The sequence below is a fragment of the Mustelus asterias genome, chromosome 5 (assembly GCF_964213995.1).
Source record: "Mustelus asterias chromosome 5, sMusAst1.hap1.1, whole genome shotgun sequence".
Classification (NCBI taxonomy): Eukaryota; Metazoa; Chordata; class Chondrichthyes; order Carcharhiniformes; family Triakidae; genus Mustelus; species Mustelus asterias.
The window spans coordinates 132,696,623-132,722,760 of NC_135805.1; the positions used below are offsets into that span (position 1 = coordinate 132,696,623).

General features: G+C 45.7%; 1 protein-coding gene across 1 annotated transcript in view; it reads left to right on the forward strand.

The window, feature by feature from the left end:
- The window catches only part of LOC144494162 (uncharacterized), a 397,513-nt gene that overhangs the window by 269,242 nt on the left and 102,133 nt on the right, over positions 1-26,138 (forward strand). The window contains exons 21-25 of the mRNA XM_078213764.1: positions 1,898-1,942; positions 17,237-17,281; positions 17,392-17,445; positions 19,848-19,901; positions 21,967-22,020. Of these exons, the coding sequence (XP_078069890.1) occupies positions 1,898-1,942; positions 17,237-17,281; positions 17,392-17,445; positions 19,848-19,901; positions 21,967-22,020 (252 nt within the window). The remainder of the gene's footprint in view (positions 1-1,897; positions 1,943-17,236; positions 17,282-17,391; positions 17,446-19,847; positions 19,902-21,966; positions 22,021-26,138) is intronic.

The following is a 26,138-nucleotide window of genomic DNA, read 5'->3' on the forward strand; positions in this document are numbered from 1 at the left end:
GGCGTACACTAACACTGCAATGAAGTTATTGTGAAAATCCCCTAGTCACCACACTCTGGTGCCAGTTCGGGTTGCACTGAGGGAGAATTTAGCATGGCCAATGCACCTAACCAGCTTGTCTTTTGGACTGTGGGAGGAAACCGGAGCACCCGGACGAAACCCACGCAGACACGGGGAGAACATGCAGACTCCGCACAGACTGTAACCCAAGCCGGGAATTGAACCCAGGTCCTGGAGCTGTGAGGCAGCAGTGCTAACCACTGTGCCACCATGCCGCCCTAATTGGACAAAGGAAATGTAAATGTAATGATAAACACCAGGAAGGAAATAGAAAGCAATGAAGATGAACAGGGTGAAAGGAGCCCAAAAGGAAGACTGGATCACCCAAACACTTTTTAATTGTCCACTGGAGTTGTACGTCACACATTATCAGGTGTAAGTAGGTCATGGCCTCCTAAAGGGGAATATCCCGCTGCATCACTTTACAACTTAATCTTGCATTTATTTATGTAGTGCCTATAAAGCATCCCAAGGTACTTCACAAGTGGGTAAACAGGTAAGTAATCACCAAGCTAAAGAGGGAGACAAGTGAACTAAAGGACATTAGTGAACCAGATGGAATTTTACAACAATCGACAATGGTTTCATGGTCATCAGTAGATTCTTAATTCCAGACATTTATTGAATTCCACGTTCTGCGATGGTGGGATTCAAACCCAGATCATTCCCTGGGTCTCTGGTTTACTAGTCCAGTGACAATACCACTATGCCACTGTCTCCCCTTGCCATAGAGTGCAGCACATGTTCACCGGGCTAATACCGGGGTTGGCAGGTCTGTCCTGTGAGGAGAGATTGGGTCAACTGGGTCCCCTGCATTTTGGATTAACTCATGTTTGCTGAAAGAACAAGTTTTGAGGTAGAGGGGGTGAGGGGTGGGGGAGGGGGAAGGGGAAGGGGGGGTGATGGGCACTGATCAAAAGAAAATTGATGATGTGGAGATGCCAGCGTTGGACTGAGGTGGGCACAGTAAGAAGTCTCACAACACCAGGTTAAAGTCCAACAGGTTTATTTGGAATCACTGGCTTTCAGAGCACTGCTCCTTCATCAGGTGAGTGAGACTCACCTGAGACTTCTTACAGAAGAGAATTGGAATCGTTGAGTCTGGAGGTAACAAGTGGATGAGAGTTTCAGCAGTAGATGGGCTGAGGCAGGTTTGAAGATGGGTAAAGTTACTAACATTGCAGGTAGATGTCTAGGGCAGTATCTGATTCTGGAGCTATGCTGCCATGCCTGAATTAAATATATAAAATAGAATAAAACCGATGCTAAAATGGAACCACTTGCGGCCGTGTTAGGTATTCTGTCCTCCCCTTCCTGCTGCTTATGCGGTTTAATCGTAAAACTAATGACTGTCACCCAGGAACCATCACTTTAAGATAATTGACTCTGCCTATAGTAGATCGGACATCAAGCAGTTGGTCGATCCAATTACCACCACCAGTAAGACATGTTTGTCCATCTTTATTCGGAAATAATGAGGTGCTAAGATGGACTCTTTATATCAACAATTAACAGCTTGGAGTATTTTTGTGCATTTGGTGTCTATTTTAAGCCCTATAATTATAGCGTCTTTTTTTTAACGATAGTATCATTTTACAGTGAGATGATTTAAATAACATGTTTAAGAATAGGACCATGATTTGAATGGGAGCATTTAAAGTGCACATGCAGAATGAGGGTGTGATAATGATAGTTTTATTCTTCCTTTGTTAACCTGGCTTGTGAACAGAGAGATGCTGCATTAGGAAGTACATGTTCTCTTTCGGTCCAGGGCTGATTGTCCTGCCCTGCCCCGTGCTAATGATGTTAATTAATTTTCCTTTTTTTTTGTTAAAAGGGTGAAGCTGGAGCTAAAGGAGATAAGGGAGAACATGGAGATCCGGTGTGTATTTTGTGCTGATATATATAAAAATAAGCATTCTCACAATCAACAGCAATCATGCTGATAGCAATGGAATCTGACTGCACAGAGGAGGCCATTCAGCCCATCCTAGTGTTCGCTGAAAGGGCCGTCCAATGAATTCCACGCAAAGAAACATAGAATTTTGGAGCAGGAGTAGGCCATTCGGCCCTTCAAGCCTGCTCCACCACTCAACATGATCATGTCTGATCCTCCATCCCAATGCCATATTCCCAGTTTCTCCCCATACTCCTTGATGCCATTAAAATCTAAACAAAAATCTATCTTTCCTGAATACATTCAGCGATTTGGCTTCCACAGCATCTAGCCGGCGATGTAAAAAGTTGCCTAGGTATGACTGTCCACAAGAATCAGGCCAAATCTAATCCGGCCAATTACCATCCCAGCAGTCTACTCTCAATCATCAGTAAAATGATGAAAACTATTGCTGACAGTATTGTCAAGTGGCAAATAACCTGCCCTCCAATGCTCAGTTTGGGTCCGGCAATGGCCATTCAACTCCAGGCTCCATTATAGTCTTGGTGCATTGACAAAAGAGCTGAATTCCAGAGGTAAGGTGAGAGATACAGGGGACAATTTTCCGTTACGCCCACCACAGGAACTGTAGCAGGTGGGCGGAGGCGAACCATGCAAAGGTCCATTGACCTTGGGCGGGACTTTCCGGTCTTGGGGCAAACGCGGCTGGATAATCCCAATCATTGTTGGCACATCCGTAATGTAACAGGATTCTGCAGTCCAGGCAACATTCTCCAGTTGCTTTGCGTGTGATAACAGAGCTCTTGGATTATATGGTGCTAATCCTAAAACGACTGCCTGAGAAAACAAGCAGATGGATGAGAAGAGCCTGATCATTCCTGAGAGTGACCTGTGTTTTATTCTAGTGATCCATGGCAGTGAGTCAATGCATGGTTCATCTGAATCCCTCATTAATTTAGTTTTAGTGTGCCATTTTTATCAATTGCAAACTGACAAGCTTGAAGTTACTAAACGGAGGAGTCCTCTTTAAAATAACATTTGCAAACTCCAAGAAACACATTCACTTCTTCTGTCACTCTGGGACATCTGGTCCCTGTTTATATTTGTCCCTTTGGCCTATGGCTGTTTAAGTAGGAGTCATGGCAGCACAATGGTTAGCACTGCTGCCTCGCAGTCAATTCCTGTCTTGGGTCACTGTCTGTGCGAAGTCTGCACGTTCTCCCCGTGTCTGTATGGGTTTCCTTCAGGTTCTCTGGTTTCCTCCCACAGTCTGAAAGACGTGCTGGTTAGGTGCATTAGCCATGCTAAATTCTCCCACAGCGCACCCGAACAGGCGCTGGAGTGTGGCGACGAGGGGATTTTCACAGTAACTTCATTGCAATTTTAGCGTAAGCCTAACTAATAAATAAACTTAAAACATATCAGGGTTCATTAAACAAAAAGAATTACAATTAACAGTAATATTATTTTACTTTGTTTTATATATTTCCCTCTTATTATTACAATATATATTCTTACAGAGAGCAGGAATGACTGAAACATAGAAAATGTATAACACAAAATTCAGCCCATCTACGTATCCAAAACTGAAAGAGATCTAATCCCATTTTCTGGCTCTCGGTTAATAGTCCTGTAAGTTATGGCACCTCAAGTGCATGGCCATGTATTATTTTTAAATGTAATGAGGGTTTCTGTCTCTGCCACCCTTTCCAATAGTGAGTCCTCCACCACTCAGGAGGTGAAAACAATTCTCAACTCCCCTCAAATCTTTCCACAAGTTATGTTAAATTTAGAGTGGCACGTGGGCACAGTGGTTAGCACTGCTGCCTCACAGCGCCAGGGACCCATGTTCAATTCTGGCCTCGGGTCGCTGTTTATGTGGAGTTTGCACTTTCCCCCCATGTCTGCGTGGGTTTCCTACGAGTGTTCCGGTTTCTTCCCACAGTCCAAAGATATGCGAGTTAGGTGGATTGGCCATGCTAAATTGACCCTAGGGTTAGGGGGATTAGCAGCATAAATGTGTGGGATTACGGGAATGGGGCCTGGGTGGGATTGTGGTTGGTACAGACTCGATGGGCCGAATGGCCTACTTCTGGACTGTAGGGATTCTATGATTCTATCCCCCTAGTTATTGACCTCACTCTCTGCTCAGAGAAATGGGTCCTTCACATCCCTCTATCTAGATGCTCCATAATTTCATCTCTAGGTTTCTCTTGGAAAGATTACCGAGGTTGGCACTGAAATGTCAGCATGTACGTTGACGATGGGCACTGAATTATCCTTCAGTCCATCCTGCTCTTGTTAATCCAATCCCAGGTAGTCAAACACTGTGGGCAGAATTTTCCCATCCTGTTCGCCACAGGAATCATAGCAGGTGGGACAGGACTGCACAAAGGTGTGTTGACCTTGGGCGGGATTTTCTGGTCTTGGGGAGAGTGTGGCCGTAAGATGCCACCCTGTGACTCTTTAAGGAATTCCACTCCCCCCACCATTCACTTGCCGTGCCTCCCCATTTTCTCCCTTACTCTCCTGGAAGTATCGAGTCTTGCTGGGTACTCTTTCCCTGCAGTTCACAATTCTTCTTTTCTCACCCAAGGGGTCACTCTTTGGCAGCAGCACGCATAGAGAGTCCTAGTCTTATGGTAGCTTCGCAGCTGAGCATGAACCTATCCTCATGCGACATTAACCAAGGAGTGAGAAGATATATCCTCCCCAGCCCAGCGTCTAGCTTGATACCCATTATATCTTTCAGACCCAGTGGTTGGAGTCAGCTAATTAAACGTAGACCAGGGTTCATACTTGGGACTGACTGTCTGATACAGTTCAGCACCATGCTCTGGTCAAACCCTGGAGAGGGCCCAGAGGAGGTTCAGGAGAATGATCCCAGGAATGAGAAGCTTGACATATGAAGAGTGTTTGATGACTCTGAATCTGTACTTGATGGAGTTTAGAAGGATGAGGAGGGGATCTCATTGAAACTTACAGAATATTGAAATAGAGTGGACATGGGGAAGATGTTTCTAATAGTAGGAGAGACTCGGATCCAAGAGCACAACCTCAGAGTAAAGGGGCGACCCTTTAGAACTGAGATGAGGTGGAATTTCTTCAGCCAGAGGGTGGTGAATCTATAGAACTCATTGCCACAGAAGGCTGTGGAGGCCAGGTCATTGAGTGTCTTTAAGACAGAGATAGATATGTTCTTGATTGGTAAGGGGATCAGAAGTTACGGAGTAAAGGCAGGAGATTGGGGTTGAGAAACTTTCAGCCATGATTGAATGGCATAGCAGACTCGATGGGCCAAATGGCCTAATTCTGTTCCTATATCTTATGGTCTTATGATTTCTTTAACCATTGGTTCATCAAGATGCACAGCAAAAGAAAAACAATCGTTCGTGATTCATTTAAGGGGGAGCTAGATAACTAAATGATAAAAGAAAATGGAAGAATATGTGAATAGGGTTAAACAAAAGAGGGTTGAAGGAGCAACAGCACAGGTCTGTCAGCTCCCATTAAAGGCCGTGACCTGAAACATTGGTCTGAATTTTCACTCACAGAGCGGGAGTGCAGAGCTTGGACAATTCCTGGCTCTGTAAACCAGACCCGAGAAAATGTGCCCCAAGGAAGCCGGATTTTTGGTCAGGGAGGAGGGTGGGTGCAGTGAAAAATGGGGGGAGGGGGGGTGATTTTCCCATCCTGCTGTGCAGACTTTTTAGCACAATGGGCCAGGAGATTTCGGCAGGGCTGATTAGTGCGCTCCGCACTGGGCATCCGGCCCCGAGTGCATCTCCCAGCGCCGTCAGCTCCGCACTGGAAATTGGCATGGAGCTGCATTAGGTACTCAAACGAGTATTTAAATATGATTTAAATATCATTAGCAAGCCCAGGACTTAAGTCTTTGGGCCCACCAGCCCCCCCCCCCCCCCACCCCCTGGCCAGGAGTATTTCACTCCAGCGCGGATTACTATAGCTCCCCATTTGCAGGGGCTAGCGGCCTGACCCCATAGGGTCTGGTGCCAGGGCGATGCCCCTGGGCATTTGCACCCTGGCAGTGCCAGCCTGGCCCCCTGGCACTGCCTAAGAGGCAGAGTGCCAATGCCCAGGGGACACCTTGGCACTGTCCTTGGACATGGGAGAGTGCCAAGGGAGGCCTAACAGGGGCAGTGCCTAATGGGGGTGACAGGACCTCTGGGGGGGGGGGGGGCCGGGGGGGGGCGCGACCGGTGGGGATGGGGAGGTCCTGTTGCCACTCTGCAGTCGGGATTGGTGGAGGAGGGAGAGAGGCCGGCGTCTGGTGCTGGCCATTGAGGTGGGGTGGGTGAGGGAGGGGGGGCAACATGCTAGGGAGGCTGGGGCTGCAGGGGGGGGTTCCCTGCTGCAGGGGATTGGCAGGGGTGGGGGGAGGAATTGGGAGGGGCAGGAGATCGGGGCTGCGTGAGCATGGGGGGGTCAAAGCTGGGCCCGGGCATGTTTGTGGGGCCAACAATCGGGCTGTGGAGGCGTGGGAATGCCGGTGATGCGGGGGTTGCGAGCTCGATCGCTGGCCAGAGATTGGGAGGCCAGCAGACGGGCCACTGTGCATGCACTGATCTCGTGGCAATGGTCCACTCAGTGCTATGCTGCCGGCCTCTCCAGCACTGATTTTTAACGGGATTTACACTAGTGCATTCTGCAGTGCAGAGAGCATGCGAGATTCTTTTCTAGACTCCCACTGAAAAAAGCAGTGTGATTTATTCTTGTTTTTACGCAAATTCGACATTTAGAATTTTTCTGGGAGAATCTCTCCCGGGATCTTTCGCGGACTCCTCCAGAGAGAGGTCATAGGCTGCTGAGTGCGGAGGTGAGCTTGGCTCCTCAGACTTCTCCCCCCCCCCCACCCTCACACCGCTGTACGCTCTCCTGATGCCCCATCTAAACCAACCCATGCTACCTCATGCCCCCCATCCAACCCCATGGCCCCTCATACCTCCCTGCCAAACTATATCCCTCCACCCACCATAATGGCCTTTATACCCTCCATGCTAACCTATATTCCTCTATCCCCCCATTGTCCTTTATGACCCTGTACCAAATTAGTACCAACTCTAGCCAACCCATGCCCTCCCACCCACCACACTTGGCCTTAATGCCTATCCTGTTAGCTCACCCATTATCCACCATGTACAGACCTCAAGACCCATATTGAAATTAAATACATTTCTGAAGTGTTTACTAATAAATTCACTATTTCAAAAAAACAATTTTATTGATTAAAAAAAAACCCATTCACTACAGTTAACTTCTTTATTCCCTTAATAAAATAAGCACCGGATTTCATAGTCACACTTCAAATAGTTTGTAATCACTTGCAGGTGTCAATCAAACTGCAAACTGACTCGCACACTGTCTGATAATGAAATCAATCATGCAGCACTAATACTGTAATGATAACCCTCAGGCTTAAGTCACCAGATGGCATGAAATACCCAGTATCGATTTCTTTTTTAACCTGAAGAATGTGTTTTCAAGTTAAAGGGCAGGAGATTTAAATTTCATGACAGCTTGACCCTTCCAATGAGCTTTACATTTCCATTGAATTTATGCACATTCTTGTCTTATTTTAACTATCCCAGTGTGTACCTTGCTACTCCCAAAGAGCACCTGCCCTTTTCCCAAAGATGCCAAGGTCCATATCCAAAAGAATATCCTACCTCAACAAAGCACCCCATCAGACCTTTTCCTACCTGGTCTATAGTGAAAATATTGTATTGTAGACATACCAATAGCCAAATCCACATCTGACTGAGGCAGCTGCACTGTTACATGTACAGTACAAATATTAAGTAGAACACACCACCTTCTGCGTCCCTTGCAAATATGGTGGAGGACAATTTGGGGATAGGACTTACAGGTTCTACCACCATTCCTGTTAAGGTGGGGAGCCTCTCCATCTGCAAGTAAATTTGGGTCCTTTGTTCTGTTTCTCTCTCCACAGATGCTGCCTGTGTTGCTGAGCAGTTCTGCTCTTAGTCAAGGTTATCACAGGTGGTCAAAGAAAAGCGGGTCCCATTAGTTGATGTTCCAAGGACCAGGTTTTAAGTTTAAGTTTTAAGTTTATATATTATTGTCACAAGTAGGCTTATATTGTCATTGAAATGAAGTTACTGTGAAAATCCCCTAGTTGCCACACTCCGGCGCCTGTTCGGCTACACTGAGGGAGAAATTAGCATGGCCAATGCACCTAACCAGCACGTCTTTGGACTGTGGGAGGAATGATGTGGATGGTGTGGAGGAAACCAGAGCACCCAGAGGAAACTCATGCAGACACAGGGAGAACGTGCAGACTCCGCACAGACAGTGACCCAAGCCGGGAATCGAACCTGGCTCCCTAGCGCTGTGAGGCAGCAATGCGAACCACTATGCTACCGTGCTGCTCAATTATCAGATCTGATGTTATCTGGTTCACTAACTTCCTTTAGGGAAGGAAATCTGCCTTCCTTACCTGGTCTGGCCTACTTGCGACCCCAGATCCCAAGCAATGCAATTCTTGACTACCCTCTGAAATGGCCGAGCAAGCCACTCAGTTCATGGGCAATTAGGGATGGGCAACAAATGCTGAAATTGCTACATCCCATGAAAGAATTTTAAAAATATATATATATAATATGAAACTGAAAATGTAGGTATTGGAAGGTAATGGAAGCTAGCCCTGGCTTCATGGGGCAACTGGCCTCCTTCTGTTCTATAAACAACCGATGATTCTTTGACATTAATCTTCAATGTAATTCTTTGTTTTTTTGAACGAGGAATAACGAGAATTTAGAAACATTAAGCAGCGTAGTAAATGAGAATTAAATCTGATGATCTGAGCGCGGCTGTAATTACTTCAGATTGTTCAATGATTATTCAATTTCTGATCTCTAAATTTATTTGCAAGCAACTCAAAGAGAAGCATTTTTACCAAAATGCCTTATCAGCTTTTTTTTATTATTTAGTTCCCCCACCTTGAACTTGAGGCAAAGATCCAAAATTAATGCAAACTATTTATGATTTTGAAATGAATCAACAATAGACATTTGGAAGGATATTTATTCACTGATCTTTGCCGGCAAGTCCCTCAGCCCTGGAATGCATCCAGATCTCATACTTCAGGCTGTTGTCAGACTGCCAGATAGCAATCGAAAACCCTGCCAACATAGCAGCCTCAACACTGTCAGTCAGTCATTAGCTCTGTCACTGACAGATCAGCAATCAGAAACCAAGACTTCAGCAATCTTCCTGCTAGCAAGAGTTCTCACTTTGCACAGACTAATTTTCTGCAGAACTTTGGTCTTTGCTCATCTGGAACTGCCTGGAGAAGTAGTGTGGGGAGATTTGGGGAAATTGTCAGCCCCCACGCCAAGACATGAACGCTATTGTGATGGGAGGTCAAAGTGAGCCCCCTCTCATCCATCCCACCTCATTCATCTTCTCATCTGGACACGACTGATCTTGTGGCTAAAGGGATCAAGGGATATGGAGGAAGGGGGGATCAGTTTATTGAATTTTATGATCAGCTATGGTCATAATGAATGGCGGAGCAGGCTCGAAGGGCCAAATGGCCTACTCCTAGTCTGCAAAGAGACACAGATAGTCTAAGTGAGTGGGTGAGGGTCTGGCAGATAGAGCACAATGTTGGTAAATGTGAGGTCATCCATTTTGGTAGGAATAACAGCAAAATGGACTATTATTTAAATGGTGAAAAATTGCAGCATGCTGCAATTGCAGAGGGACCTGGGTGTCCTTGTGCAAGAATCTCAAGGAGTTGGTTTGCAGGTGCAGCAGTAACTAAGAAAGCAAATGGAATTTTGACCTTCATTGCTAGAGGGATGGAGTTTAAAAACAGCAAGGTTATGTTGCAGCTGTATAAGGTGCTGGTGAGGCCACACCTGGAGTACTGTGTATGGTTTTGGTCTCCTTACTTGAGAAAGGATATACTGGCACTGGAGGGGGAGCAGAGGAGATTTACTGGGTTGATCCGGGAACTGAGAGGGTTGACTTATGAGGAGAGACTGTGTAGACTGGGGCTATACTCATTGGAATTCAGAAGAATGAGGGGAGATCTTACAGAAACATATAAGATTATGAAGGGAATAGATAGGATCGAAGCAGGGAGGTTGTTTCCACAGGCGGGTGAAACTAGAACTAGGGGACATGGCCTCAAAATAAGGGGAAGCAGATTTAGGACTGAGTTGAGGAGGAACTTCTTCACCCAAAGGGTTGTGAATCTGTGGAATTCCCTGCCCAGTGAAGCAGTTGAGGCTACCTCATTGAATGTTTTTAAGGCAAGGATGGATAAATATTTGAACAGTAAAGGAATTAAGGGTTATGGTAAGTGGAGCTGAGTCCGCGAAAAGATCTGCCATGATCTTATTGAATGGCTCAAGGGGCCAGATGGCCTACTCCTGCTCCTAGTTTTTATGTTCTTATAGAGGAGTGTTCCCTGATGTCCTGGCCTATATCCATAGGATCACTAAACAAGATGTTGTGCTCATTAACACCTGACTGTGGGAACTTGCTATATGCAAATTGGCTGCCGCACTGCCTACGTTGTGACAGAGACATGAAGGAAATGTGTTGATACAATGAGTTGCTGTGATCTGGAATCTGCTGCCTGAAAGGGTGATGGAAGCAGATTCAATAGAAACTTTCAAAACAAATTGGATAAATGATAGAATGGTTACAGCACAGGAGGAGGCCATTCAGCCCATCCTGCTCTGCCTTTTTCCATAGCCCTGCAACACCTTTCTTTTCAGATAATGATTGTGTTCCCTTCTGAGTGTGATGTTTAAATCTGCCTCCGCCACACTCTCAAACAATGCATTCCAGATCCCAGCTGCAGAAAAAACATTTTCCTCATGTAACCATTGCTCCTTTTGCAAATTGCCTTAAATCTGTGCCCTCTTATTCTCGATCGTTCCATGAGTGGGTATAGTTTCTCCCCATCGACTCTCTCCAGATCCTTCATGATCTTGAACACTTCAATCAAGTCTCCTCTCCAAGGAGAACAGCCCCAACTTCTGCTGAAGCTCCTCATTCCTGGAAACAATCTTGGAATTTCTTTCTGCACCCTCTCTAATACCTTCACATTCTTTCTAATGTTTTTAACTTCATTTATTAGTGTCACAAATAGGAGTGGGCTTACATTAACACTGCAATGAAGTTACTGTGAAAATCCCTAATCGTCACATCCCAGCGTCTGTTCGGATACACTGAGGGAGAATTTAGCATGGCCAATGCACCTAACCAGCACATCTTTCCGACTGGGAGGAAACCGGAGCACCCGGAGGAAACCCACACTGACATTGGGAGACTCCGCAAAGACAGTGACCCAAGCTGGGATTCGAACCTATGTCCCTGATGCTCTGAGACAGCAGTGCAAACCACTGTGCCGCCCATATGAAGTACTTAATCATAGAAATCATAGAAACCCTACAGTACAGAAAGAGGCCATTCGGCCCATCGAGTCTGCACCGACCATAATCCCACCCAGGCCCTACCCCCATATCCCTACATATTTTACCCACTAATCCCTCTAACCTACGCATCTCAGGACACTAAGGGGCAATTTCAGCATGGCCAATCAACCTAACCGGCACATCTTTGGACTGTGGAAGGAAACCGGAGCACCCGGAGGAAACCCACGCAGACACAAGGAGAATGTGCAAACTCCACACAGACAGTGACCCGAGCCAGGAATCGAACCCGGGTCCCTGGTGCTGTGGGGCAGCAGTGCTAGCCATTATTTGAAGCACATTTTCCTCTACTTCAAATATTTTTCCAATTCTCCCTTTAAAAGCTCGTGTTGTTTTTGTTGGAGTAGAGAAGGCTGAGGGGTGACCTGATTGAAGCGTACAAGATTATGAGGGGCATGGAAAGCATGGATAAGGAGCAGCTATTCCTTTTAGTTGGAGGGTCTGTCACGAGAGGACACAAGTTCTTCCTTCAAAGATACTCTGTCATCACCATATGTCAACACGTTCCATGTTTCGGTGACCGTCTGTATGAAGAAATTTCTGCATGCCGCTCTCCTCACTCTCTTTATGGCCTATTTTACATTAATGATCCTTCATCGATGAATATCCAGCCAGAAGAAATAGAATCATAGAATTCTACAGTTCAGAAAGACACCATTCGGACCATCGAGTCTGCACCAATCACAATTCCACCCAGGCCCTATCCCCATAACCCCATGCATTTATCCTACCTAGTCCTCCTGACACTAAGGCGCAATTTAATATGGTAAATCAACCTAACCCACATGTCTTTCGGACTGTAGGAGGAAAGCGGAGCACCTGAAGGAAACTCACACAGACACGGGCAAAATGTGCAAACTCCACACAAACCGTTATCCAAGTCGGGAATCGAACCCTGGTCCCTGGCACTGTGAGGCAGCAGTGCTAACCACTGTGCCACCGTGCTGCCCTTTATGACATCCAACGAGACTACTATGTGTGCGTCGAGGAATCCAAAACTAATCCAATTGATCCCATTTCCCCGTAGCCCCACATTTTTCTAATAATTGTATCCTATTCAATGTTAGAAACCCCTAAATAAATGACAGGGTAGATGTGGATAGGATGTTTTCCCTGGCTGGTGACTCTAGATCCAGGGACACGGATTTAGAATAAAGGACAGGTCATTTAAGACTGCAATAAGGAGGAATTTCTTCACTCAGCAGGTGGTGAACCTTTGGAATTCTCCATCCCAGATGGCTTTGGAAGCTCAGTCATTGAATACATTCAAGACAGAGATCCATATATTTCTGGATACTAATGACATCAAGGGATGTAGGAATAGTGGGAAAATGGCATAAGGGGTTGATGATCAGCCGTGATCTGCTTTAATGTCAGGGTAGACTCGATGGGCTGAATGGCCTACTCCTGCTCCTATTCCTTTTGTTCCTTATCTGCTTTTAGCTTTTTCTACTCCAATGGAAGTAGTCTCAGTATCTGAAGTTCCTCTTCATAGCGTACCCACTCACATTTTTGCCATCATTTAACTCTGAAAAGTGTGAGGTGATATATTTTGGCAGGAATAATTTGACAAAGAAGTATTCAATTAAAGGCATAACATTAGGAAGTTTTGTGGAACAAAGGGACCTTGGCATGTTTGTCCATAGATCTCTGAAGGTGGAAGGACATGATAGTGGGGTGGTGGAAAAGGCATATGGGCCTTTATCAGTCGAGACATAGATTACAAAAGCAGTGAAGTCATGTTGGAGTTGTATGGAACTTTAGTGAGGCCAGAGCTGGAGTACTGTGTGCAGTTCTGGTCACCACATTATTGGAAGGATGTGATTGTACTGGAGTGGGTGCAGAGAAGATTAACCAGGATGTTGCCTGGGATGGAACATTTAAGTTATGAAGAGAGGTTGAGCAGGCTTGTGTTGTTTTCATTGGAGCAGAGAAAATTGAGGGGCGACCTGATCAAAGTGTACAAGAGGGGCATCGATAGAGTGGATAAGGAGCAGCTGTTTCCCTTAGTTGAAGGGTCAGTCACAAGGGGACACAAGTTCAAGGTAAGGGGCAGGAGGTTTAGCGGGGATGTGAGGAAAAGCTTTTTTACCCAGAGGGTGGTGACAGTCTGGAATGCACTGCCTGGGATGGTGGTAGAGGTGGAATGCCTCACACCCTTTAAAAAGTACCTGGCACTTGACACATCATTACATTCAAGTGTGGTAAATGGAATTAGGTGGGAGGTCAGGTGTTTCTCGTGTCAGTGTAGACTGGATGGACCGAAGAGTCTCCTGCACTGTAGCATTCTAGGATCATCAGCCCTTACTACAACAGGGCTGCCAAATTTGGAGACAGTTTTCTGCCTAACTAGAGTTTTGTATGAACTTATACATTTGAAAGATGCACTCTGTGGCAGGAATTCTCCGATGTCATACACCGCTGCCAGCGAGAACGGAGAATTTGGCACTCAGCCAAAACTCCATTCACTGCAGCGGGACCGGAGAATCCCAGCTGTGGGCAAGGCCAGAGAATCCTGGTCTGTATTTATAAAACCCAAAATGCCTTTGGCCTTTTTTACACCTTCACCTATCTGCACTCAGCCATTCTCTGACGCAGCCAGCCTCAGAAATAGTATTGTGCATTGCTGGGAACTGGCCAACTCAGCACTTTCCTAACCTGTAAATACCCAGAATACATCAACATCTGCTGTGCCAAACACTTCACCTGATCAAACACAAGCTTTTGTTGCTGTACTGTGTGCAGGAATTCCTTTGTCATTGTATTTGATGAAGGAGCTTGAAGAGGAGGGGAAACAGTTCACTTACTGCAAGTATAGACCTTTGACCCTGTCCATGTTGACTACGCAGTGAAATAAGTTCAGAATCATCTGGGTGAAACGACATCAGGACAAACTGAGTCAGCTACCCCTTCCAAAATATACGGCGAGAGAAATGCTGGCGGTATTCTCCAGTCCCACCGGCAGCACACCCACGCCTGCGCATTTCCCGCCAGCGTAGGGTGACATCAGTGGAATTGTCATTGACAGCAGTGGGACGAGAGAATCCCGCCCCTAGCAAACATTGTGCCACCTCCCGCCAGTGGGAAACACACAGCTGGAAGGCCGGAGAATCTCACCCAACAAGTCAGAACAGTGACTACTTTTGATGAGAGTGGCTTAATCTTTCTGTGTGTGAAGCGAGTTACAATAGTGCGAAGAGTGCCAACTGTGTTTTTTTTTTAAATTTTGATCATAGTCAAAGAACAAAGAGAACAAAGAACAATACAGCACAGGAATCGGCCCTTCGGCCCTCCAAGCCCGCGCCGCTCCCTGGTCCAAACTAGACGATTCTTTTGTATCCCTCCATTCCCACTCCGTTCATGTGACTATCTAGATAAGTCTTAAACGTTCCCAGTGTGTCCGCCTCCACCACCTTGCCTGGCAGCGCATTCCAGGCCCCCACCACCCTCTGTATAAAATATGTCCTTCTGATATCTGTGTTAAACCTCCCCCCCTTCACCTTGAACCTATGACCCCTCGTGAACGTCACCACCAACCTGGGGAAAAGCTTCCCACCTTTCACCCTATCTATGCCTTTCATAATTTTATACACCTCTATTAAGTCTCCCCTCATCCTCCGTCTTTCCAGGGAGAACAACCCCAGTTTACCCAATCTCTCCTCATAGCTAAGCCCTTCCATACCAGGCAACATCCTGGTAAACCTCCTCTGTACTCTCTCCAAAGCCTCCACGTCCTTCTGTGTGTGGCGACCAGAACTGGACGCAGTATTCCAAATGAGGCCGAACCAACGTTCTATACATCTGCAACATCAGACCCCAAGTTTTATACTCTATGCCCCGTCCTATAAAGGCAAGCATGCCATATGCCTTCTTCACCACCTTCTCCACCTGTGACGTCACCTTCAAGGATCTGTGGACTTGCACACCCAGGAACTGTTGTTCCCCACCTCAGTGAAGCCTGGCACGTGTAATACTAATCACAAATTCCAAATGCAAGGAATATTAACCTTCAGCATTATCTCGCACATTCCCAAACAGACAGCAAAGTATTTAGGGAATGGTGTAGCACCTCACACATGAGCTCACATCAGTGTGGCGACAAGCTAAATTTCCTATATCATTGGTGCTGCAATTTTAGGCCCATTGCTGTGTTATGCTGTCAATAGGTGCCAAACATTTCTCAGTGGGCCTGTAGGGAGACAGTGGGCTGTGGAGGGAGGAACATCAGAGGGAAAATAGTCAACAGGATTGCATTGATGAAGGCCTGACCACCTCCACAACAGTTAATTTGTGTCCCGAGAGAGACCATTGGCACCAGTGAGGGTGCAATGAGGGTCAAAATGAATTGTCACTTAACTGCGTCATTATAAAAGTTTGTGGGAGGCAATTTTCTGAAATATTTTTAGTGTTAAGCTGACCTCTGAGATGCCACGCTGGGGTCTTGAGCTGTGACACCAACTTAGTCCACCTTTAGTGCAAAGACTCAATAAAGGAGGCAGTGTGATCACTAGGAACATTAATGTGGAGATGCCGGCGTTGGACTGGGGTAGGCACAGTAAGGAGTCTCACAACACCAGGCTAAAGCCCAACAGATTTACTGGAATCACGAGCTTTCGGAGCACTGCTCACTCACTTGATGAAGGAGCAGCACTCCGAAAGCTCGTGATACCAAATAAACCTGGTTTTGTGAGACTTTTTACTGGGAACATTAAGTCTTGGATTGCCAATTAAATCGCCCACTGGCATCCCTAAAAGAGCTGCACGCCATTTTGGTGACTAGTGCATCAATTGCTGACCCTTCCTCACAACAGCCAGCCAAACAGGGATGAACAAGTCGTTGTTGAGGACTTTGATCGTGTTTCAATCCCTGTTCAGCTTTCACTTCTCACTTGCTGCCGGAGATAGACTGCGTTTGAAGAAGGTACATTTGTCATGCTACATCACAGGATTTTGTGGAGCCCTTTGTCAGGACTTCACTGTGTGTATTCAAGCACCAAGCACCTCAGTAACCTCAGCCTTTGTCACAAAGGAAGGTCTGAGATATATACTAATCTCTTGAGTGTCAGACAAGGATTGAAATACAACTTTACACAGTGGGATCAGGCAGCAGCTGTGGAGAGAGACACGGAGTGACATTTCAGCTTAGCGACCTTTCATCAGAATGACAACCCTCAGGTGAAACCTAAGAGAACAGATTGCTGAAATAGATCGGAGTGAGTGAGGGAGTAGAGGTTGAGATGACAGGCTGAATCGGGTAAAGAGCTAAACAAGTTTAAAGTTTATTTATTAGTGTCACAAGTAGGCTTACATTAATAGTGCAATGAAGTTACTGTGAAAATCCCCTAGTTGCCACACTCCAACCCTGGTTCGGGTACACTGAGGGAGAATTTAGCATGGCCAATACACCTAACCAGCATGTCTTTCGGACTGCGGGAAGAAACCGGAGCACCCGGAGGAAACCCATGCAGACACAGGGAGAACGTGCAGGCTCCGCACAGTGTCCCAAGCCAGGAATCGAACCCGGGTCCTTGGCATTGTGAGGCAGCAGTGCTAACCACTGTGCCACTGTGCCGTCCAAGAAATCCCATTGCAGAGAAGAGCAGTATTTTCTTCAAGGTGAGCAATCCAGGAAGAGAGGAGAGTTAAACAAAAGCAAAACACTGGGGATGCTGGAAATCTGAAGTAAAAACAGACGCCGCAGAGGCTCAGCTAATTCAGGTCTGACTTTGTATTTGGATGTTTAAATAGGTGATTCTCAGACTCATTAAGCTATGCTTATTCCCTTTAGGGGCCTAAAGGAGACAAAGGACTACAAGGACTTGCTGGACTAAAGGTAGAGGGAAACTGTGAAGCTGTCTATTTTCGGTCGTCTTGCTTATTTTAAAGCTTACTATTTTATCCATGGTTAGATAATGATTATTGTAACTTAATTGCTTTTCCAAGGGTGAAATGGGAGAGACGGGGATACCAGGACTGAGTGGAAGACCAGGCTTAGAGGTATTTATATTCTGCGTGTTTGTGACTGTGAAGCTGGCCGGGATTTTCGGATCCCGCCAGCAGTGGGCATCATTGCGGGGGCTCTCCAAATGTTCCCATTCCGCCAGTGTCGAGGCTGGAGACACTCGGCCATTGTGAGTGTTTGATTCTGTGTTACATTGCAGTTCAATGTAGCAGTTCATCGACAAATCCCATTGTACACCCGGTTGACATTTTCCCAACAAGAATATCATTGCGTTCCTCATTTTGCATTGTGACTATCAATTCTTGGCAGGAAGTCACAGATCAGCCTTGTACAACTGGGGGATTGGGGAAATCTGTTTCAAATCACAAGCCTGATGCATTTAACTGGCTGAAAACAGTTCCCAATTCACAGCATGGACTCAGGCCATTTGGCCCCACTGGTCTATGCCAGTTGTACGCTCCACATTGACCTCCTCACACCCCAAATCAACACACCCCATCAATAATATATTTCTATTCCTTTCTCCCCTCATGTGATTGTCCAGCTTCCTCTTAAATGCTCTCATGCTGATATTATACAAGGTAGAACTTAGTTACGATACAAATCTTTGCCCCATTATCAGTACCCTTTCTATTCACCTTGTGGGAGTGAGTTCCACATTCTCACCACTTTCTGGGTGAAGTAATCTCTCTCTTGAGTTGTGGATGAATTCCTTTATCTGGTAGTCAATGGGTCCTCCAGTGACTATCCTGCAGACGTCATAAGCTGATGAAGCCATCACTGGTCTGCTCACTGCTGATTGGAGCTTGGTTATCATGTGACTTGTGAAGTCCCCAGCTATTCTGCACATGGAGGAGACCAAGAGAACATTGCTGATTCATTCATGATTCTGATTGATGGTAATGTATTCTTGCTAAAGTCAACACGGAAATGATCATAACACAGGAAAGGAAAATCCAGTCAGCTTTCACTCTCAGTGGGTCTTGTGAAGAAATACGAGAGTCCCTCTATCGGAACAGGAGGAGGCCATTTAGCCCCTTGAAGCTGTTTAGCCATTTTGTAAGATTGCAGCTGATCTCCTTTGCATTCACCTGTTCCAGAGCTCTGGGCTCCTCTACCTGACAAACTAGCAGTACGGTAACATAATAGTTATGTCAGTGGACTAGTAATCCAGAGAAGGTGGGCTCGGATCCCAGCATGGCAGTTCAGCAATCAGAATAAGGTTGAAAAAATCTGGAAATGAAAATTGTTTTAAAAATACAGCTGGATCACTGAAATCCCTCAGGAAAGAGAATCTGCCATTGTGACCCAGTCTCATCTGTATGTGACTCCAGTCCCACACTAATGTGGTTGACAGATTGCCCTCAGAGGTGACCCAGCAAGTGAGTGATATCAAACGTAGGGTAACTGGAGATAGGCAATAATGGCAGCCTTGCGAGCGATGCTCTCATGCTGATACTATGCAAGGCAAAACTTAGTTACAATATGAATCTTTGCCTCATTATTAGTGTTTAACTGTGCCCTTTCTCCCCCATTTCATGCCTTTTCCAAAATTCACTTTCAAACATCCCATCTCAAGACTGAGCAGCTCACCTTTGACAATGTGGTCCTTCGATGCTGAAGATTAGCTCAGTAGAAGCAGTGTGTATCACCTACAAGATGCACTACAGCAATTCACCAAAGATCCTTAGACAGCACCTTCCAAGCCCATGACCACTTCCATCTAGAAGGACAGGGGCAGCAGATATATGGGAACACCACCACCTGCAAGCTCCCCTCCAAGCCACTCACCATCCTGACTTGGAAATATATCGCCGTTCCTTCACATTCGCCGGGTCAAAATCCTGGGATTCCCTCCCTAATGGCATTGTGGATCAACCCACAGCACATGGACTGCAATGATTCAAAAAGGCAGCTCACCACCACCTTCTCAAGGGCAACTAGGGATGGGCAATAAATGCTGGCCAGCCAGCGACACCCATGTCCCATGAATGAATTTTTTTAAAATAGCCTTCTGAGTGTTTTTAGCCTTGCCTCAAGTGTAAGTCTCAGTGACTGCTCACAATATCCACAAGATACAAACTGACAAGGAATACACCATGAATTCCCTCATGAACCTTGATAATCTGTAGGTTATAGGATGCTTTGGCTGTGGTGGTAGAGAATCTATCCTGATGAAAGATTCACTCTCTAACACAATGGCAAAGAACATTGAGGTTTGCTCTATCTAAGAAATGTGGAAATTCAAACCTAGCCTCGGTAATCCAAGCATAATGTTAGCATGTATATTATAGATCGAAAATTGTAGGCAGGCAAGCAGAGGATAGGTTTCAAGTTGGATGGTTGCTCTCTCATTGGCAGAGCTTTAATATTTCACAGGGTCTCTTCCTTTAGCAAGGTTTTGTGTGCTGTGGGTTGAATATCATCTGTTTTGCAGGGTCGACCAGGATTGCCGGGTCCTGTAGGTCCCAAAGGATTAAAAGGCGAAATAGTAAGTACACTTTGGACATGTTAAAATTGGTTTTGAATACGGGGATGAATTGTTGTTTCTGCGCTGGCCCCACCCCAACACTCATTCCTCACCATTTCTGGGTAGGTGGAAGAAACACAACAGGCAAAATGGCCCAATCACAACTTACAAAATAAATTGACAATAGCTTTAGATCCAAAGAGGAGTCATGCAAAGTTGCTAGAAAAAGTAGCAAGCCTGAAGATTAGGAGCTGTTTAGAATACAGCAAATGAGGACCAAGAGATTGAGTAAGAGGTGAAATATAGGGTGACTAGTGGGACACCACAGGGATCAGTGGCAGGGAGGAGATCAGGAGAACTTCAGTGAATATTCCACACCTCAGCATCTTATTACTTAACCATAGAATCCCAACAGTGCAGAAGGAGGCCATTCAACCCATCAAGTCTGCACCTCCAAAAGAGCAACTTACCCATGCCCACACCCCTGCCCTACCCCCACCCTGTAACTCTGTAACCGTGTGCATTTACCATGGCCAATCCACCTAACCCGCACATCTTTGGAGTGTGGGAGGAAACCAGAGCACCCGGGGGAAAGCCACGCAGTCACGGGAAGAATGTGCAAACTCCACACAGTCACCCAAGGCCGGAATTGAACCTAGGTCCCAGGCGCTGTGAGGCAGCAGTGCTAACCACTGTGCCACTGTGCTGTCCCTGTAAGACCTGTTTGAACCACCAAGATCTAGAATATAGGATACTTAGATCTTCATTGTAGGTCACTCAATCAGTAAATAAACCTCTTCTAGTTTTTCTTTGGGTAGTTTTTTTTATTTTTAGTGCTCTGCATGTTCAGATTCTGTACTGAACATGTAGGAATTGCATTCAAATTTCTGTCATTTCATTTTCATACAATGAGCCTGGATTTAAACACATGGGGTTTTTTAATGTTTCTGGTCAAATTATCACTGGACTATCCATATAAATACTGTGGCTGCAAAAAGAGGTCAGATGCTGGGAATTCTGCAGTGAGTAACTCACCTCTTGATTCCCCAAAGCTTGTCCACCATCTATAGTCAGGAGTGTTTTGGAATAGTCTCTACTCGCCCGGATGAGTGCAGCTCAACAACACTGAAGAAGCTCGACACCATCCAGAACAAAGCAGCCCGACTTAATTGCTATCCATTTCACAAACATTCAATCCCTCCATCACTGATGCACAGTGGCAGCAGTGTGTACCATCTACAAGAGACACTGCAGGAACTTATCAAGTTTCCTAGGGCAGCACCTTCCAAACCCACAACTACTGCCATCTAGAAGAACAGTAAGAAGTCTCACAACACCAGTTTAAAGTCCAGCAGGTTTATTTGGAATCATGAGCTTTCGGAGCACTGCTCCTTCATCAGGGGAGCAGCACTCCAAAAGTTCGTGATTCCAAATAAACCTGTTGGACTTTAACCTGGTGTTGTGAGACTTTTTACCGTACCCATCCCAGTCCAACGCTGGCATCTCCACTTATTCTAGAAGGACATGGGCAGCGGATATCTGGGAATGCCACCATCTGGAGATTCTCCTCCAAGTCACTCAACATCTTTACTTGGAAATATAACACCATTCCTTCACTGTCACTGAGTCAAAATCCTGGAATTCCCTCACTAACAGCACTGTGGGTGTACCTACACCACATGGACTGCAGTGGTTCAAGAAGGCAGCTCACCACCACCTTCTCAAGGGCAACAGGATAGACAGTAAATGCTGGTCTAGCCAGCAATGCCCAAATCCCATAAATAATTTTTTTTTAAATGACATGAACTAAGGTTATATTTAGGTGTTTTCTAAGAGTTAACCTGTTCTGAAAAAGCAATTGTTCAAAAATATATATCAGTATACTCTTTGTGAAACATTCACCCTCGCTGTACACTCATCTAAGCTGGAATTTGAACGTTTCTGCTTTGTAATTATCATGACAGCTCTTCTCCAGTGGAGCTTGCAGAGCTTAACAGATACTGTGGATTTATCATAGTGTGTTGTCACTTGCTGATTGTGATCAAATAATGATTTATGATTATTTCTTTTCTCTCTCGTTTCTCAGGGATTGACAGGGGAACCTGGCGAGCTGGGAAGACAGGGTGAAAAGGGTGACAAGGTTTTATCTCATTTCCTTCGATCGTTACATTTAGAAATATTGAGCGGTGGGGTGGAGGGGGTTTTATTGTAACTCCGATGTGCAAAAGCTGATACAATTGTGAATTGAGCACCTGTTTTACATCTTGTATAATTTTTCTTGAGGATGGTAGAGAAAAGTGGAAGTCCACTGGAAAAGATCAGGGGAGTGGGATTAATTACGTCTTTCTTTAAAAAGCAAAGACAAAGACACAAAGAGGGCCACAAAGCCTCCTGCGGTTCTGAAGGGTTCTGTGATTAAATGAAAATTGGGCGAATTGTAAAACAGACCCTGAATTGAAATATCCGCCATGGTCAGCCCTCTTGTCCCTCAGTCAGTGCCAGTCCAAGACCTTATCCCTCAGTCAGTGCCAGTCCGAGATCTTGTCCCTGAGTCAATGCCAGTCCGAGATCTTGTCCCTCAGAGAGTGCCAGTCTGAGAAACCAGCAGGAAACCCAGGCCGACACTCCAATGCATACTGTGGGAGGCTGCACTGTCACAGGTGCCCTCTTTCAGGTGAGACGTTCAACCAAGGAAGACCTGTGTCTGCTCTCAGGTGGATGTAAAATATCCCATGGCATTTATTATAAATGAAGAAATGGAGGCGGGGGATTGGGGGAGAGGGTTGGTGGGGGGAGGGGGGGGGCGTTGAGGGGAGGTGCGGGTGTTCATTCCTGGTCCACATTTATTCTTTGCTCGTCATCACAAAAACAAGAGAGATTATCTGGGCATTGCCACACCACTTGGCCACTGCATTCCTCATATTACAACAGTGACTACACTTCAGAAGCACTGTGTGCAGAATAAAGATGTGGCACCTATAGGGTTAATGTAGGACTGAGTACAGTACCCGTCCACACACTGATATAAGAGAGCACATGACATGCACCTAGGGTCAGCTTAGTGTTGGACTGAGACATGTGCACAAGTAAGCATGGAAACCGCTCCAAGCTTAAACCCTTGCCAAAAAGGGACAGTCACCACAAATCACCACATGTATGTATGTGCATAGTTCTTGTAGTTAACAAATACATACAGTTAACGTACGTAAGACTACAAAGACTTCATTAAGGTCTACTGAATGATACTCAACACCCTGCAATTGAGACAAGGTAGTGAAAGGTGATATATGAATGCAATCTGTCTTTCTTTCTTACTGTCACCTGTTTTTGACCCGATAATAAATGTTTAAATTGCCTTGAATTCTTTATTGATTTCCCCTGCTTCATTAGGCATCATGATGCTGAGGAAATGTCAGAAAATCTCCTATTGTTTCCTGCATCATTTGCAGAAGAACAACCATCATTTTGAAAAATGCAATTAATTATAAAGAATCGTTGTCTGGTTACTGGTCCTGTTTGACAGTTTACCAGTTAGTGAATAGTGGGGGATGAAACCAGAGAAAACTGCAGGTGGAACAGTATTGGAATAGTACTGTGATTGTCTTGATATCTGGGACATAGAATCTTCAGGCAAGCCAGAGGAGGAGGTAAAAGAGGGGGAGGCATTGCATTAGTAAAAGGGTCAGTTACTGCAGTAAGGAGAGATGATATCTTGGAGGGGGCATCAAATTAAGCTTTGTGGGTAGAGTTTAGGAATACAAAAAGGGCAGCCACATTGTCAGGTGTTCATTATAGACCCCCAGATAGTCAGAGGGATATTGAGGAGCAAATATGTGCACAATTTGTGGAGGTGTGTAAAAACAATAACAGTAGCGTTATTATATTAGGTGATTTCAACTTTCCCAACATTAACTGGGATATGCATAATGTTCAGGGCTTGGATGGAGTGGATTTCTTGAAATGTGTACCGGAGAAATTTTTAGTGTGGAGGGTCAAACAAGGAAGGAACTGTGCTGGACCTAATTCTGGGGAATGAAGCCGAATAGGTGGTTGAGGTGGTGGTGGGGGGAGCATTTTAGTGATAGCAATCACAACATGGTACAATTTAAGCCTGTTATGGACAAGGAAATAGACAAGCTGCAAAAAAAGGTTTTGGATTGGGGAGAGCATATTCTAGAAAATAAGACAGGATCTGGCCAAGCTAGACTGGGAACAGCTACTAATGGGAAAATCTACTGAAGAGCAGTGGGGGGGCATTCAAAAAGGAAATGCTGAGGGTGCAAGCCCAACATGTTCCCTCTAGGGTGATAGGTAGAAATAACAAGCCCAGAGAACCATAGATGACCAGGGATATTCAGGATACAATGAGAAGGGAAAGAAAGGCTTTTATAAAGTACAAGGGGAGCAAATCAGTGGAGGCATTAGTGAGGTATAGAAAGTGCAGGGTGGAGCTTAAGAAAGCAATTAGGAAAGCAAAGAGGGGATATGAGAAAGCTCTAGCTTTCTAGTAGGGAAAATCCTAAGATATTCTATAAGTATATCAATGGAAAGAAGATAACCAGGGAAAGAGTAGGGCCCATTGGGGACCAAAGGTGCAATCTGTGACTGGAACCAGTGGACATTGGTAGAGTTTTATTATTTGTCATTTATATAAATCACATAGTTGACCATGTGGCGGATAGGATTAGTAAGTTTGCGGATGACACAAGGATCAGCCGAGTGGTTAACAGTGAGGCGGAGTGTCTTGGGCTACAAGAAGATATAGACAGAATGGTCAGATAGGCAGATAAGTGGCAGATAGAATTTAACATGGAAAAGTGTGAGGTGATACACTTTGGAAGTAATTTGACAAGGAAGTACTCAATGAATGGTAGGACACTAGGAAGTTCCGTGGAACAAAGGGACCTTGGCGTGTTTGTCTACAGATCTCTGAAGACGGAAGGGCATGTTGGTAGGGTGGTGAAAAAGGCACATGGAACACTTGCCTTTATCAATCGAGGCATAGATTACAAAAACAGGGAAGTCATGTTGAAGTTGTATAGAACTTTGGTGAGGCCACAGCTGTGTATAATTCTGGTCACCACATTATAGGAAGGATGTGATTGCAATGGAGGGGGTGCAGAGGAGATTCACCAGGATGCTGCCTGGGATGCAGCATTTAAGTTATGAAGAGAGCTTGCATAGGCTTGTTGTTTTCTTTGGAGCAGAGAAGACTGAGGGGCGACCTGATCGAGGTGTACAAGATGATGAAGGTCATGGACAGAGTGGATAAGGAGCAGTTGTCCGCCTTAGTTGAAGGGTCAGTCACGAGGGGGCATAGGTTGAAGGTGAGGGGCAGGAGGTTCAGGGGAGATGTGAGGAAAAACTTTTTTACCCAGAGGGTGGTGACAGTCTGAAATGTGCTGCCTGGGAAGGTGGTAGAGGCGGGTTGCCTCATGTCCTTTAAAAAGTATTTGGATGAGCACTTGGCACATCATAACATTCAGGGCTACGGGCCAGGTACTGGCAGATGGGATTAGGTGGGAGTTCAGGTGTTTCTAATATGTTGGTGCAAACTCGATGGGCCGAAGGGCCTCTTCTGCACCGTGTGATCTTATGATTCTACCTTGAGTGAGATCAGTATTGCTCTTTCAGACCATGACAATGCATTAATAAGAAAAATGGAAAGTACTGGAAAAGCTCAGCAGGACTGGTAGCATCTGTGGAGAGAGAAACAGTCATGTTTCAAATCTAGTATAACTCTTCTTCAGAGCTGACAATGCATTTCCAGCCAGAATCAATGGTGCTATTTAATTAGCTTCAAACTGACACATCCATTCTCCAGCCTAGAACTTGAGAATTGGGCTGGCACTTCTGTTCAGTGCTGAGGATATGATGCTTTGCAAGAGGTACCTTTCAGAATAAATATTGAGCAGAATCTCACTAATTAATAACTACTTAAGGGCCACTTCCTGACCAGCCTCAAACTTGAGACCAGCAGGGGGAAGATCGGGGACAGTGGGCCGGGAGGTGTGGAATGTGATGTCCAGCTGGCTACTCTGCTCAGACCTTGGGCAGAAAAAGGGGAACTCTCCATCACAGGCCCCACTTCCCAAATGGGAACCTCCTGCCCACCCCTTCAAGGTCTGCCCTCCTCCCGAGTCTTGAGCCCTCTTCCTTCCCCCACCTCCCCCAACCCCAGCCCACCGCTGCTGGGCCTCCACTCTCCTCCCCATCTTGACAGCATCTCCCACCCACCCATCCCTCTGCCAATTACCT